Genomic DNA, 14,247 nt, shown 5'->3' on the forward strand with positions numbered 1-14,247 from the left:
GCATTCAGTATGAATGACAACTTACAGAGGAGTTGGCTAAACAAAACACTGTGCACCAAGAACACAGAAAACACTACAAATGACATATAAAAGCATTACGGGATCTAGATCGACCAAGCTGTGTCATACATGAAAAAAGGGCATGCTTAAATTTCTAGCTGATTTACCAGTTTGGTTCTGTTCCTGAACTGCAAGGTGAGTGTGCTGCAGCAGTTAAACTCTGCAGAAGAGGGCTAGGAGACAGTGGAAGAACCCCTTACAGTCACCAGGATCAAAGGCATCACAGAAGGGTTGGGAGCCCCTCTTCTAGACAGTCCCCTTGGCATAACACCACATCCATCTTTATAGTCAGTTCATCCCTTCTAAATTAGAGGTTTAGTCAAGCACAGAAGTGCCCAGAAACAGGAGAATCAGGCCTGATGAAAAGCAACAGAAGGTGTGAGCAGCCTCCATCCTGCATAACATTAGAGCCCATGATTAGCATTTTCAGTAATGTAGTGGCTTCTCATTACAACCCAACCCCAACATGATCAAGAACCAGCCTCTTTTGCCTACACAGCACCACAAACAAGGACAATTCTGCTTCAAAAGGCTTAATCTAGTACCAGAGAAGAGAGAGCAGGTGGGAGTGGACAGCAAAATAATATATTTATCAACCTGATAGGTGGTGCTGTTAGCACACTAACACCTAAGTACAGCCTGTGAGCTTCATTCAGCAGCTTTACACACACACACACCCACCCCACCAGAAGAGAGGAGCAGACAAGTTTGAAACCTGTATCATCCCAAGCACAAGATGCCCAAGCGAAGAAAAGGTATTCAACGATGAGATCAACTATATTGTCGACAGGAACGGGGGCTGCCGAGAGGGCTAGAAGACTTCACGCCAATGCCTTTCTGACACTGCTTGGAGAACAGGCTGGCTGCTTCACTGAGCAAGGGAAAACATCTCATACATAAGAACTTGAATGACAGCTCTCTTATTTATGATCAACAGCAGAGAGCCGAAGGACCCAATTATTGTTAACTCAGGACTTTCTGGCAACCGTGAAATCTTTGAAGCCAGGAGAGGCATACAACGTGTAGGGAATCAATCTTACTCCTGGAATCACCCTATCTCTTCTATACGCATAATCATTTCCAGTTCTGCTTGGTTTGCTCCTTCCTTGCAGCCACCTCACAAGTTTCCTTGAAGTGCTCCCTGACAGTACTCAGCAGAGAAGTGAACCCCATTGGAAATCGTGGAAATGCATCCACAACACTTTCTCCACCACCACTGGGTTATCTTTACCACACAAGTTCAACTTCTTGGGTTTTCAGCATATGAACTTTGGTCTAGGGCTCTTCTCAGATCGTAAGAATTTTACTTGAGTTACTACAAGTAACTGTGCTTAGGCTTGTGAGGCTTAGGCTGAAAGCGTCCCCGGCTCCCTCAGTGTCACAAAAACAGGAATGCAAAGATGCCCAACCGTACTGTGCCTTGTGTGTTCCGTGCTGGAACTGTACCCTGCAAACTGACAGCTGTCTGTTAGAAAGTGAACTTTGCTGTTTACTCTCTCCCAGTAACTCTTTTTTTGAATCCTCTTGTACTTGGTATTATAAGGGCGTCTTTGAAGAAAGTCCTATAATCCTTTTCCAATGTCTGTTTAAAAGCTTCAGCATATTTTCTTTAGACTTGGATAATTTAGGTCAGAAGGGAACCTCCAGAGGCCACCTAGTCCAAACCCTTGCTCAAAGGGGAAGGCCACCCCTCATTTTTATCCTCCAGTTATTAGCTCTTCAGTTTTCAGTAAAGAAATTAACCCTAAATCTAACTATAGACTCCTCAGGGATTTGTGATGAAAAGCAAGCATCATTAACACGCCCTGCACAACAGGTTTTGGCAAACATTTTACCAATAGCTAATCTTCCAGCCAGAAGTACTCGCTTTAAATCAGATTTCTTTTGCACTAAAAATCCTTCCTGGGTTAGTCTGCACAAATATGTCATTTTAATTGATCTTCATCCAGCAAGCTTTTTGTCTGAAAAATTCCACTTACAACTTTTAATTTTTGCCTGAAGAGCTGCATACAAAAACATTAACCCCTCTGAGTCCAAAAGAGCAGAAGAATAGTATGGAAAACTATGAGAAAAGAGGGGATATAAAGAAAATCCAACAAGTTTAGCGGAGCTGGAAGTAAGAGTTCTGCTCCTTTCTGTTTATGCCTCCTATCACAGCTGTATAACAAGACACCTGTTATCACTGTTGGGTTTAATTGCTGCTTAGCCAAAAAAAAGACAGAATTCCAATATCCCTCAGGATTTTTTTTGTTTTTTAAACTACAGCACGCTGGGCCCTGACCACAATGGTTTCTGAAAACAGATGCACGTTATAAAGCACTTACTCATGGCAGCTTTTCCAAAAAAGTTGTTCATTATGTTGCTCTTTGCTGGTGGTTTGCTGCTTACTGCAGACACCTAGAAGCAAACAGAGGAGTAACCACAGGAATTCATCATGCAACACAGCCCTCAATATGCATAGTACTGCTTCTGGACAAGCAAAATAAATATGTATAATTTGTTGAGTAGTCAGCATCTTAGACTTCAATATCTGTTTAGGAGAATTTGAAGATACTAGATATTACATGCATCAAAGGGTTGAGACTAAGTTACTTACAACTCCTTAGCTAGGCCTTCAAATCTAACTTGGGTCACGTTCCCATCTGATGGCTGACAGTGTTACTGAAATAAGTGGTTGGGACTTGGGTCAGTTCCCAGTAAAGAACTGTTCTTTTTGCAAACTATCAGTGCCTCAATTCACAGTAATCGACAGAGGAAAGAACACAGATTGGCCAAACCATGAAGAATTTATCCAGCTATTCTGGCACGTACGCTGTTCTGCTGAGCTGTTTGCAAAAAATATCATTGCTTATTCCATTAATATAGCCGCCACCAAAGTGAAAAATCACACACACAAAAAAACCCACCTAAGGGAGCTTGGCCTCCTAATCCCATTTAGTGTCTGGTTGCCTTTTTTCTGCGTGAAAATAAAGTTCCCAAAACACTCAAACACGCATATTTCACCAGTTCTAAATTCACTATAAAAATCAGAAAAATGAACCAAGGTCTACTCAGCTGTTATAAAAAAAGCCGAACCACATGCAGGGAATGTTACCATTTTTGTACCCCTTTACTGGCCACATTGCTTTAAAAACAATCATACTAATTTAAATTAAAACATAATCCCATCCTGGAAAAAACAGCAGTTGAGAAGATAAACAATTTAGTCTCGCACAGGTCAAGGTCTGAAACTTCCCTCACAGATCAAGTTTAAACACCTTGCTACTTTTAAGACCTGGACTTCTCACATTTCATTTATTGCTCAAAACAAATCCTTTTAAGCACAATGGAGAGAGCAAGATCCTCAACCGGTGTATGTACTGGCGTAACTGAAGACAATGGAACAATTGTCTCAATAATGCAGCTATGCTGGTTTATACTCGCTGGAGATCTGGCTCAAGGAGGAATGTCAAAGCATCAAAGTTATGGCAAATACACTTTCGTGGATAGATCAAGAGTGCAGCACAATATATTTTTGCCCAAAATGACTGACAGAAGGCACGTCTGTACTATATAAATACTTACACAACAGTGACTGAGCATTCCCAGGGGACAGCAAGTTTAGCACTAGAAGCAGCGGACAAGGCTGCACTATGGCTGTTTAAGGTTATTTAAGTTGAGTAAGAGCAAAGCTAGAATTGCAGAATCATTTAGGTTGGAAAAGACCTCTAGGATCATCGAGTCCAACCACAAACCTAACACTGCCAAGTCCACCACTACACCATGTCCCTGAGCACATCTACACGTCGTCTTTTAAATACCTCCAGGGATGGCGACTCCACCACTTCCCTGGGCAGCCTCTTCCAATGCTGGACAACCCTTTCAGTGAAGACATTTTTCCTAATATCCAGTCTAAACCTCCCCTGGTGCAACTTGAGGCCATTTCCTCTCGTCCTATCACTTGTTACCTGGGAGAAGAGACCGACCCCACCTCCCTACACCCTCCTTTCAGGCAGCTGTAGAGAGCGATGAGGTCTCCCCTCAGCCTCCTTTTCTCCAGGCTAAACAACCCCAGGTCCCTCAGCCGCTCCCCATCAGCCTTGTGCTCCAGACCCTTCCCCAGCTCCGTTGCCCTTCTCTGGACACGCTCCAGCCCCTCCATGTCTCTCTGGGAGTGAGGGGCCCAACACTGAACACAGCATTCGAGGTGCGGCCTCACCAGTGCCGAGTACAGGGGGACGATCACTGCCCTACTCCTGCTGGCCACACTATTCCTGATAGAAGAGCGGTTCATTAAAACTATTAACCCAGAGGGCTGCCAAAGGGTGTGAGGTAACTTACACCTGGGGCCTCCTTAGCCTCTGCTTTGGTTTCTTTATTTGTGTCCTGGGGTTTGGAAGCTGCTTTCGCTGCAAACATTCCCATGATCCCTTTGGGCTGCTGCGAGGGCTGTTTAGTAGTTGATGGACCATGGCCATTGACCACAGGCACGCTGACAGCGTCCGTGTCACTTTGTGTCTGGGAACCAGCCTGCAGAGACGTCTGCGCTTGAGAAACTTCAGCCGACGTCCTGGGGACTGCAGCGGCACACTGAATGGCACTAAACCTGTGTGATGGAGTGAAAAATTTAATTAGCCTTTTAACTTCTTATTTTTCACCTCGGCTTCCTCCCCAGTAGTGCCTTGCTTCTCTGGTCCTGTGTTCTCCTGTTATGGGAAAAAGAGCAATTTAACTTGTGCATGGGACAAGAAAGAAAGGCTGGCACAGAACAAGAGCGATGGAGACCTCTACTGAAAAGATCAGCTGAACCTGTCAGCAAGAGCAAGAGCATTCAAATGCTAAACAAGCTGTTCAGATTTCATGGGGGGGAAAAGCCCGTCTCCACACCCAGGGTGGAGATGGAGCAGGCTGCATTTTATTCCTAAACGGGTTACACTCTCTAAAGTTCACAGCATAAATCGCATGGCTGTCTGATGATCCAAAACATTTACAACTTTCAGATGCTTTGACTGAGTCCACTACTGCTGCAACAAGCAGCCACAACCATACTGGTCAGGTAAGTAAACCACAACTGAAACTAAACTACTTAAATGGCTCAGAAGATATCCATGACATTCAGACTTAACTATATAAAGTCATTTCCATGTAATCACTAGTAGGCAGAGATACATCTCAGCTTGTAATAGTCTGAAACGTGACTGTTTGGGGATATGGAGATATAAGAACTAAATGATGTGTTCACAGCTAACAATACAATTCCCTGACAGTCAGGAATAGCAGTACCCAAAAATAACTGAACTCTACTCCCCGCTGTGCAAATCACAGGCGAGGCTTTCCAGATTTCCTACAGAAATGCCACAAAAGAGCACAGACTCACGCCTTCCAATCCACTGAATTACACAGCGTATTTTTATTTGCATAAGAAATAAACTAGTCTTCTGCCAATTAATTTCCGTGCCTCAGCATTAGTGGCTCACATGCACAGTCCACTTCTACTCAGATCAGGAACTGTAACATGTTAACAAAACAACACCATCTCTACAGCATTTCTAGGCTGCAGCAGCCACCTCTTGACATTCAAACCTTTAAAGGAAGGAAAGAAGACATTGAAGAAAAGTATTCCTACTTTCTTTACACTGTCAATCTGTTTTCAACATGGTCAACACCACCCTCTGGACAGCTTTCACTCCTACTCCACACACACCCGTAAAGCAACACCATCAACCCTCCAGATTACAAATGTTTTATCGTCAACGGTTATATTGACTGTGCAGCAAGCACATCTAAACCTGACACATTCCAGGCGCTTGGGAAGTTAGCCTGCCTTAATGCTGCTGTGTGACTATAGTTTATGGGCTTGATCCAAAAATTCACTGAATAATCACTGAAAAAATAAGCAATGTTTGGACTATGCTCTGCAAGCAAGAAGCTGCTTCCACTTGGAAAGCTGACATTAGCAACATGCATTAAATCCAGTTCGTTATATTAGTACAATATCTAGCCACCTCCACCGTCTTCACAGCATAACAGGTCCCATACAAACACAGAAGAGAATACAGATCCTTGCCCCAGAGCTTGTGAGATATATGGACTGACAGGGAAGTATAAGAAGCCTCTGTTTGCTATAAGTAGGTTCTGTTTGCTATAAATATGCACATAGTTAAACCTCTGTCTTTTGCAGGCACTGCAGGAATCTTGCCCCAAGTGTAAAAGACAATTCCTGTAGTTGACAAGGGAGAGGGAATACAGTCAGTCTGAATTTAGTTCAGCCAGGTCACAAATGAAGCAGCTGAATTTTTTTAGTTTGCTTGGGAAATTCTGCTCTAAAGCCAGGCAGGGATTTACACATAGGCTTCAGAAAGCGACTTCAGAATCCAAATTATCCAAACCTTCTGGATGTACAGGTCTGAAAGGCAGAGTCCTCCAAGACACAAGTATCACCAGGCAGGGGTGCCCGAGAGTAAACAAATTGGAACAAGGCAACTGCAGCCAAACCTATGGCACGTGTCTTCATTGAAGCAGGGTTTTCTAGCACTTACCATGGTATTGACATTCACATTTGAAACACACAGCTTCTAGGACACCATTTTCTCAGCCACTCTCTTGTCCACATTTTGAAGACAGCTACGTTTCTGCTTTCAAATTCTATACTCTTTCTATGACACAACATTCAGGCATCCCCCTTCTAAACCAGATTGGTCATGGCACTGTACGTACTGATTACATCAAGCTGAAGCTGTTGTGGTGAAAACAACATGTAAATGAAAAGCCACAGCTGCCAGGCACTGTTCAGGAGGAGAGACCATGACCCCTGGAGACTGAAGTCCCTCTGAATTCCAGGACAAGCTTTCTCTAGTTCAACCATGAAGGGCACTTGTGTTGCTTGGTCTGTTTTGTATGCTTGCCCTACGCCTCAGCTCTCATCTTATAGATATGAGTTCCTGTAAGACATCTTCAAGAGAGGTGGATGAGTCCAGCAGATGAAAACACAGTCTCACAAAACAGAAGGCAAACTCATGTTAGCGCTTTGCTGAGCACATCACTCATGTTTTGTTAAGTCTGTTTCAATTTACTCTTCCTGTGTGACTGAGAACTGGATAAAAATGGTCATGATGAAGTGTGGCCTGGAAATGAGAAAAAGGTTTCTAGCCATCAGAGAAGAAAGGTACTGGAACACCCGTCCATTGGAGTAACGGAGCAAGGAAACTGTAAGTTGGAAATAGCTTGGCTTACAAAACAATCATACAATGCACTGTCTGGGGACTGGTCTGGCATGACTTAGAAGGTATCTTTTTCTAGCTTTCTAAAAATCCGGGCATATCTGGTAACTATTGACTTCTGCTGAAGTGCACTATGTAGCAACATCTCATCAGTCTCAAATCACATAACATAAGAAGAAAAATCAAGACGCAACTCACTTGCTGCAGTTGTGCAGGTTTGTTTTGACAATATCATAGTCTGTGTTGTAGAGTGGTCCGCTGTCCTTGAGCAAGGCTTTCTGAATGCTGTAGACATGCACACTCGCAATCGTGGCTAGTTTAGACTTCATTGCTGGGGGGCGGGGGGGGAAGAAAAAAAAGTTAGCACAGCCTTTACGGAATCAGGGGTCCACTTTAAGTATCAGGCTCTACCAAGGATGGAGAAAGACTGACAGACCACTTGACAGCAAGGACCTGAATACAAAAATGTCTAATTGTACCTTCTTCCAATGCTCACTAATTGAGAATTCAAGGTAACAGACTCCACAAGCCTGTCAAACATGTTTTCCACGGTACACTCTTAGTTCTTATACAACTGAATTAAGAGCAATCTCTCTGTGTTTACCTTCAAAGTACCCCGTGTTTGGGATCCAGACTATCTATATGACTACCTACAGCTAAGGAAGAAAATATATAGTCATAACTCTACCCTGCTGGAACTGCTCTCTGCCATTAAGGTAGCGTCCACCGTATCAACTAGCATCACAGTGTCTTCTCCAGTAGTCTGCTGGAATCAATGTTTTGTCTCTTCTATGCTATTTAGACTGTTACCCCCCTTGAGATAAGGGCTGGTTTTTAGGAATTCTTTGTTCATTGCTTATATCATTCTTTCCACACAGCCCTGGTCTGAGACAGAGCTTCTAGGCAATGCAAAAATACACACAGTAATCATTTCTTGGGGCCAGTCCTCGACTAGGCAGCCCTACTCCCATCACAAATCTCAGCCTCTTCCAAATGTAAGTCATACCTTTGGCCTGCCGTCTAATACAAAAACCATGAACAACCCTTTCCTCCGCAGCAAAACAGAGTTTTACGCAGCACACATAATTCAACAAATGTGACAGATAGTAGTTGCACTGCTTGACAATCTACTACCCTGATGAAGACAACTTTAGCCAGAAATCCACTTCAGATTTCAAAAAGGAAAATAAGGCAAGTCTTTCAAACAAAGTTAGATCATTAGCATGGATATGAAAGGTCACAAATGCCACAGTATGTTCTCAAATGCCAAAGATGTTATTTGAAAGCAACGAAGAGCCTACGGATCAGATCTCATTAGCAGGACCAGACCTGGAAAGATGGTAAGACGACTGACAGTGGATGGAGAACAGTTGCAGGAAGCAGTGTTACAGAGGTGGGTTTTTTCACCTTTTACTGTGAAAGCAAATACCCAGACGAAAGTGAGAACGTTCTTGTGGGACATTTCACTAATACCCACATCACTCAGGGCAAACAAAGACTGCAATTGCATTTAACCAATAAGTAGAATTATCTGCTTCAGCATCCTTGGGAGCCTGAAGGCTCATAATTGTTCTAAAACACTGTGAGACACTGCTGTACAGTACTCAGATATTGTTGCCTTTAAGGAGGAGCTGTCTGTCAGTGGCAGGGAGGTGGAAAAGAATCACTGACTAAAAAGTTCAACATTAAAAAAAAAAAAGAAAATCAGACCCAAATCACAAGTCTGTTAAGTTACACAGCCATTGGCTCAGCTATTCAAAATTCTGAGAAAAAGCTAGTACAAGAAGTACACACCTGAACCCAGCAGCCTGACTAGGCATTTACGTGCAGCTGGCAAGTTCTGAGCTTTACTCACTTTGCTGTTCTTTCAAAGAAAAAAGTTAAAACCCCATAATTTTCATGATCTGCTTACCTTCGAGTTTATCCTCTCTCACTACCGCAACCTTGTGGCACTGCAAAAATAAATAAATTGCAATCTTAAAATCTGAAAAGATCTGTTGTACATAAGACTGATATTTTCAGTTACCTATTGAATAAGAAAGTCTACCCGTTATAGGTGCGGCTTTAGAGCTGCCAAGAACACTGCCAATGCCTTTAAACAGTCATCAGCCACTAGTTTTTAAAGCTCTGTCTTCCTACTTTTCTAACAGACTGTTTTAGAGATCACTACAACCCTGAAGAAATCCTCTGTCCTCCATTCCTGACACTGGGAGATGAGACACAGATGAAATGAGAACTAAACAACTGCGCAGCACGCTGGAGAAAAGCAAACTATCGCTGATGACCCAACTGCTAGAAACCTGCTGCACTGGCCCACATCACCCATGTATATTTAGATTGCCAGTAAACTAACGTAGCAATCTGTAGCACAGACATGGCACCCAAGAAGCAAAACACCATGAGAATTTAAGCATTAATTTAAAAGCCAGAAATGAATGTTTCTGGAAATGTGCTCTACAGCCAGTCTTCAAGGACTATACCTGCACTATGACATTTAACAGGCTGCGGTTAATACAGAGAGTATCCAGAGAGACAGACTGGACAAAATCCAACCATTAATTTTGTATTTAACTGATACCACAGACTAGCCAGCAAAAGAGTAAGAGGCAAGAAAATGTAGGCAACCTGAAATAGTAAAGAAAGATTGAGAGTCTCGGTCCCTCACCAAGGCAGATAAAAAGTTACAAGTAAAGAGCGTGCAGTGCTTAAGACATGATGAGATTTATTTGTCACTGATTTCTATCTGTACCTCCCTTCAGATGAGTCCTGCAGTTGAATCCACAGCCTTGTGGCTACACCTACTGACAGCAGACAGGAGTGCAGCGTTACCAGCAAGCACAGGGTTGCGTCTGAAGCACTCGCATCCCTTTCCTACCCAAAATTGCCTTGTGCCAGATAATACCCACCCGCTGCCCCAATGCCTGCACATCTTCTGGAAGCATCTTCCAGATCTGACCTCTTCTCCCACCCGCTCCAGCTAGCCCTCAGACACCCAGTCTGAGGAACTTTAAACTCCTCCTGTGTGGCATTCCTAACTCCGGAATTCATCTCTGAACCCACTGCTTCATCTCTGCCCCTAACAACTTACTGCACCTGCAGGTCACCTTTCTTAGCAGGCACTGCTATTGCAGTATTCAAAAATAAGATATTTAAAAACAAGGAAAAAAAAAGTGCCCTTTATATGTTTACCTTGGAAGACCTGGTTTTAAAAATATATAAGCTGCTAAGACACTGTTTAAAAAAAAATATTATTTCTTCCTACATCAGAATTCACTTGTTTATTTTAAACACATTATGGCAAATTTAAAAATAATAGAATGTGTTGACAAACCTCTGGCCAGTTCTAGTGAGCCAAGAGATGCTACCTTGTTGTTTCCGAAAGAAATCAGGGGGAAAACCTGTTAAACTCAGGCTATAAATGTGACGCTATCTGTACAGCTTTAAATAAATATATTCCATTATACAGAACTAATGCAATAAATAATTACCTTCAATTTCAGGCAGATTTGGAGATTTAAAGATAATATTCTATGCATGTGAACCAGTTTAGTATTTAGGAAAACAACAAAAGGTTTGTTGGGTTTTTTTTTTTCCAGTCTACAAATAAAAGCCAGGACGCCCTGAGTTGTACTAATTCTAAATGAAGACTGTGATTGTATTGTAAGAGATATTTGGGTATCTAAAGATACGAATAGACACCTAGTGGAACGTCAAAGGCATTTAGTGTTTGGCTATTGAATTCTTCTGAGAGCAAAGGGAAACAGGCACTCAGTTTTCTCATCTTCTTTCAAAAACCCCTGAGGTATCTGTCTGAAATTTTAGATGGCATTCTTGAAAACCTGACAAGCAGCAACAAGGAAAAAAAAAATAATACATTAAGTAGTGATTCCTTTGCTTAATAAGTCAATGCGTTTTAAATACAAAATACTGTTAATAAATTTATGTTTCTCTTGTATACCAGGATAAAAAGTTGCTTTATTTACCAAGACAACTTCAGCTATTTATTTATTATTCTATTTATTATTATTCTATTCTAACTGAATTCCAAGCTCTCTCCAAACACTACTCTCCACTCCACAGCAGATTCTGGGAAACGGATTAGCTGATCTCACAAGGGCCCCTCCAGACTTTTTTAGAAAATTTGCTGCCCAATATTAGTGATAGGATTGAGAGATGACTGGTAGCAGGATTTAAGTTCATTAAACAAAAACCCTGGTGCATTATTCAGCACTGTATTACCAAACCATGACCAACTGATCTTTCCTCTCCACCATTTGTATGCTGGGACAGAAGTAGTGCCTTGTTTTGTACACGTACAAAAAACATAGCACACTGTGCCCATTACTGGAAAAAGAGAGCAAGTTCAGCTTTTGACCCAAAGATTACAAAACAAGATGGAAGAGACAAGAACAAAGAGCTCACAGACACCTTTGAGAAATAAAACACTCACAACGTGTCCATTCTGGAAGAGGTTTCCTGCTACTAAGTAGGTGACATGAAGCTGAGCTCCTGAATTCTCCTTCCGTTTCCTCTCTACATAATCGTACAGCATCCTGCACAAAAGAAACCAGTGTTAATCACCTAGAACGGAAAGAGCCCGTCACCACCCCTTCCGTGAAGCTTACATAAAAAGAGCAAAGCCAGCCTGACATGGAAACATTTCACATAAGCACAGTTATTTTAACCAGGATTAATTTAATCTTACTGAGACACCTTCCTCCTCTGCCACTTTGAAGAATCTCAGTCCAACAACTACATAAACCAAAGGTGAAATGAATACAAGCTCTCAAAGCTTTAACAGTTGGTTGCAGATGGTCTCACATCCTCTGGGCAGCTTGTTCCAAAGTCTCCCCTCGAGAAGGCTGTTTCCCTCGTTACAACCCAGCGTTCTGGAACACCTGACAGAGGAACTGGTGATTTTTGGTACATAATCACATTGCCAGGTGTATATATACAATCCCAGTTACATCCACTGACATGGTCAGATCAGAAACAGGAGGAAAGAGCATGATTAGTGATGATGAGATTGAGCTAAGACTCAAGCTTTCAGCTCCCACTTATACCACTGATTTATGATGAGTGTCCCATGTAACCGGGCAGAGACACCACCGCACACTCCATGAGGATGCTATCTGGTAAAAATACTTGAAGATCCTCATTGCCACGGAGACAGACTGCAATTACCATGCTGCCACAGCCAGCAAAACTCACTAAAATAATTCACTTGTGTTATCAGGCACTTCTCCAGCTTCTAGGAGAGAGTTTTAAGCACAAAGATGTCACAGGAGTTCTCCATCTCCAGGTTGCTTTCAAGGGTTTGAGAAGGTGCCTCCGTTTCACCTGGGCCATCTTCTTCACAGAAAAAAGTTCTCTGGCTCCTTCTAGTTTACTGTATGACAAGAACTGTTCCCAGCAGAGCTCTCCAGTCAGGTCTACACCATCACTGAAGCACACTCAGATTCACACATCATCTAAATTGTTCACACACACCCGGAGGAAAGAGACCAAACAATCTCTTCATAGCATTAGATGCCAGAGTTGATATTCTAGTAGTTTGGACAAGACAGGTGAAGCTGGGCTCAGTACACTGCAGCTGAGTACGCAGCAAATGCCCCTTTAGGTCCAAGCTACAGCCAGAAACAAGGAGAGAAAATATTTGTATTATGGGACTTGACACTCTTATGCAACCTTCAAATCTTATGCCTAACTTTACCTTGCTGTGTAGCAACAGCCCCGGAATCCTTGGGAGCTCGTTCTTTGTTTTATAGGATATTTAAAAGGTTACAGTAATTTTTATTATTCAAAATACACCAAGACAAGGTTACACATTTATACTAAGTTTGGAGAAGCAAAAATGTCTGACAGCACAGCTGACTTCCCCAGCCTTCAAACATTTACCTGTGCCCATCAAGCCTGGTCAGTACATGTTAATAACGCATCATGCACTACGCAGCAGGGTGATCAGAGCGGACGAGCATTTGCCACACATATGAGCTGTTCTGCATTTTCCTGACTCTGCTGCCAGCAATATCCGTGGATAACGTACGGCATCCTAAGCTGGGATATGCAGTGGCAGAGTCTCACAAAGGCATAGCTCTGTTTGCAGGACTGAAGACAAGTTCAGAAAACACATCCGCATTTCAGGATGAAAGGAGCTACATACATTTCTGTAGTAATAGAATACTAAAACATCTATTCTGACCTCAGTATTTATGATATAAAGCAGCATAAGGCGTCCAGCTGAGCACCGCTCTCTAGAGCACAACTCCCATTGAGTCAAGGCAAGATCTGCCTACAGGAGTAAGGCATGTTGAATAACATAACCGACCGTACCTGAGAAGACATGCAGGATTTTTAAATATTTCCAGAGAGAGAATTTTAATACACTAACCACAATCATGAAAACAGTAATTAACAAGGCTTTGCCACAAAACAAAAAGTTTGTGGGATGCACTAATACCTACTGTTTAGCCTGGTTGACGTGAACTCCCAGAGTATAGCTTAGCCATTTGTACGTTACCTGTAACAAGAGAAACAAAACCACCCACGTTAGTAAGAAAACCTTGGTCTCTGGACTTGTTAAATGTCCCATCCTTTGCTTGTTCCATGGGCAAGTCAAACTCTTTAGACCCCCCCCCCGCTCCAAGAAACCCTCAGCAAAACCTGTTAGAAGTGAGAGCACATGGACACCCACCCGCCTGTACCTTAATGAGTAGATTGAATCCCTGAGACCTGAACAAACTACCTACCCAGAAAGATGTGTTTGTGTGAATGCTTTCTTGGAAGGCCATCACATAAATAAAAAACATTCAAAACACCCCCACTGCTTAGCTTCGCAACAGAGAGAAAAAAAATCAAACAGCGCAATCCTTAATTGTGAGAAGCTCTTATTGCTCTCCCAAACAACTACGGAGGATTTATCGGATTTCTGCCTCCCTCATCTGTCACAGGGATGTCTGGCTGCATCACAAGTCGGACAGCACAGTGT

The 14,247-nt window shown here is 42.5% G+C and overlaps 1 protein-coding gene across 2 annotated transcripts in view; it reads right to left on the reverse strand.

The window, feature by feature from the left end:
• Nucleotides 1–14,247, reverse strand: part of POLD3 (DNA polymerase delta 3, accessory subunit) — a 30,008-nt gene that overhangs the window by 14,274 nt on the left and 1,487 nt on the right. For both annotated transcript variants that reach the window (XM_072850996.1, XM_072850995.1), the window contains exons 2-7: nt 13,724–13,779; nt 11,710–11,812; nt 9,172–9,211; nt 7,458–7,590; nt 4,381–4,645; nt 2,385–2,457 (exon numbers count right to left, since the gene is read on the reverse strand). In XM_072850996.1, the coding sequence (XP_072707097.1) occupies nt 2,385–2,457; nt 4,381–4,645; nt 7,458–7,590; nt 9,172–9,211; nt 11,710–11,812; nt 13,724–13,779 (670 nt within the window). The remainder of the gene's footprint in view (nt 1–2,384; nt 2,458–4,380; nt 4,646–7,457; nt 7,591–9,171; nt 9,212–11,709; nt 11,813–13,723; nt 13,780–14,247) is intronic.

The sequence above is a fragment of the Ciconia boyciana genome, chromosome 1 (genome assembly GCF_034638445.1).
Source record: "Ciconia boyciana chromosome 1, ASM3463844v1, whole genome shotgun sequence".
Classification (NCBI taxonomy): Eukaryota; Metazoa; Chordata; class Aves; order Ciconiiformes; family Ciconiidae; genus Ciconia; species Ciconia boyciana.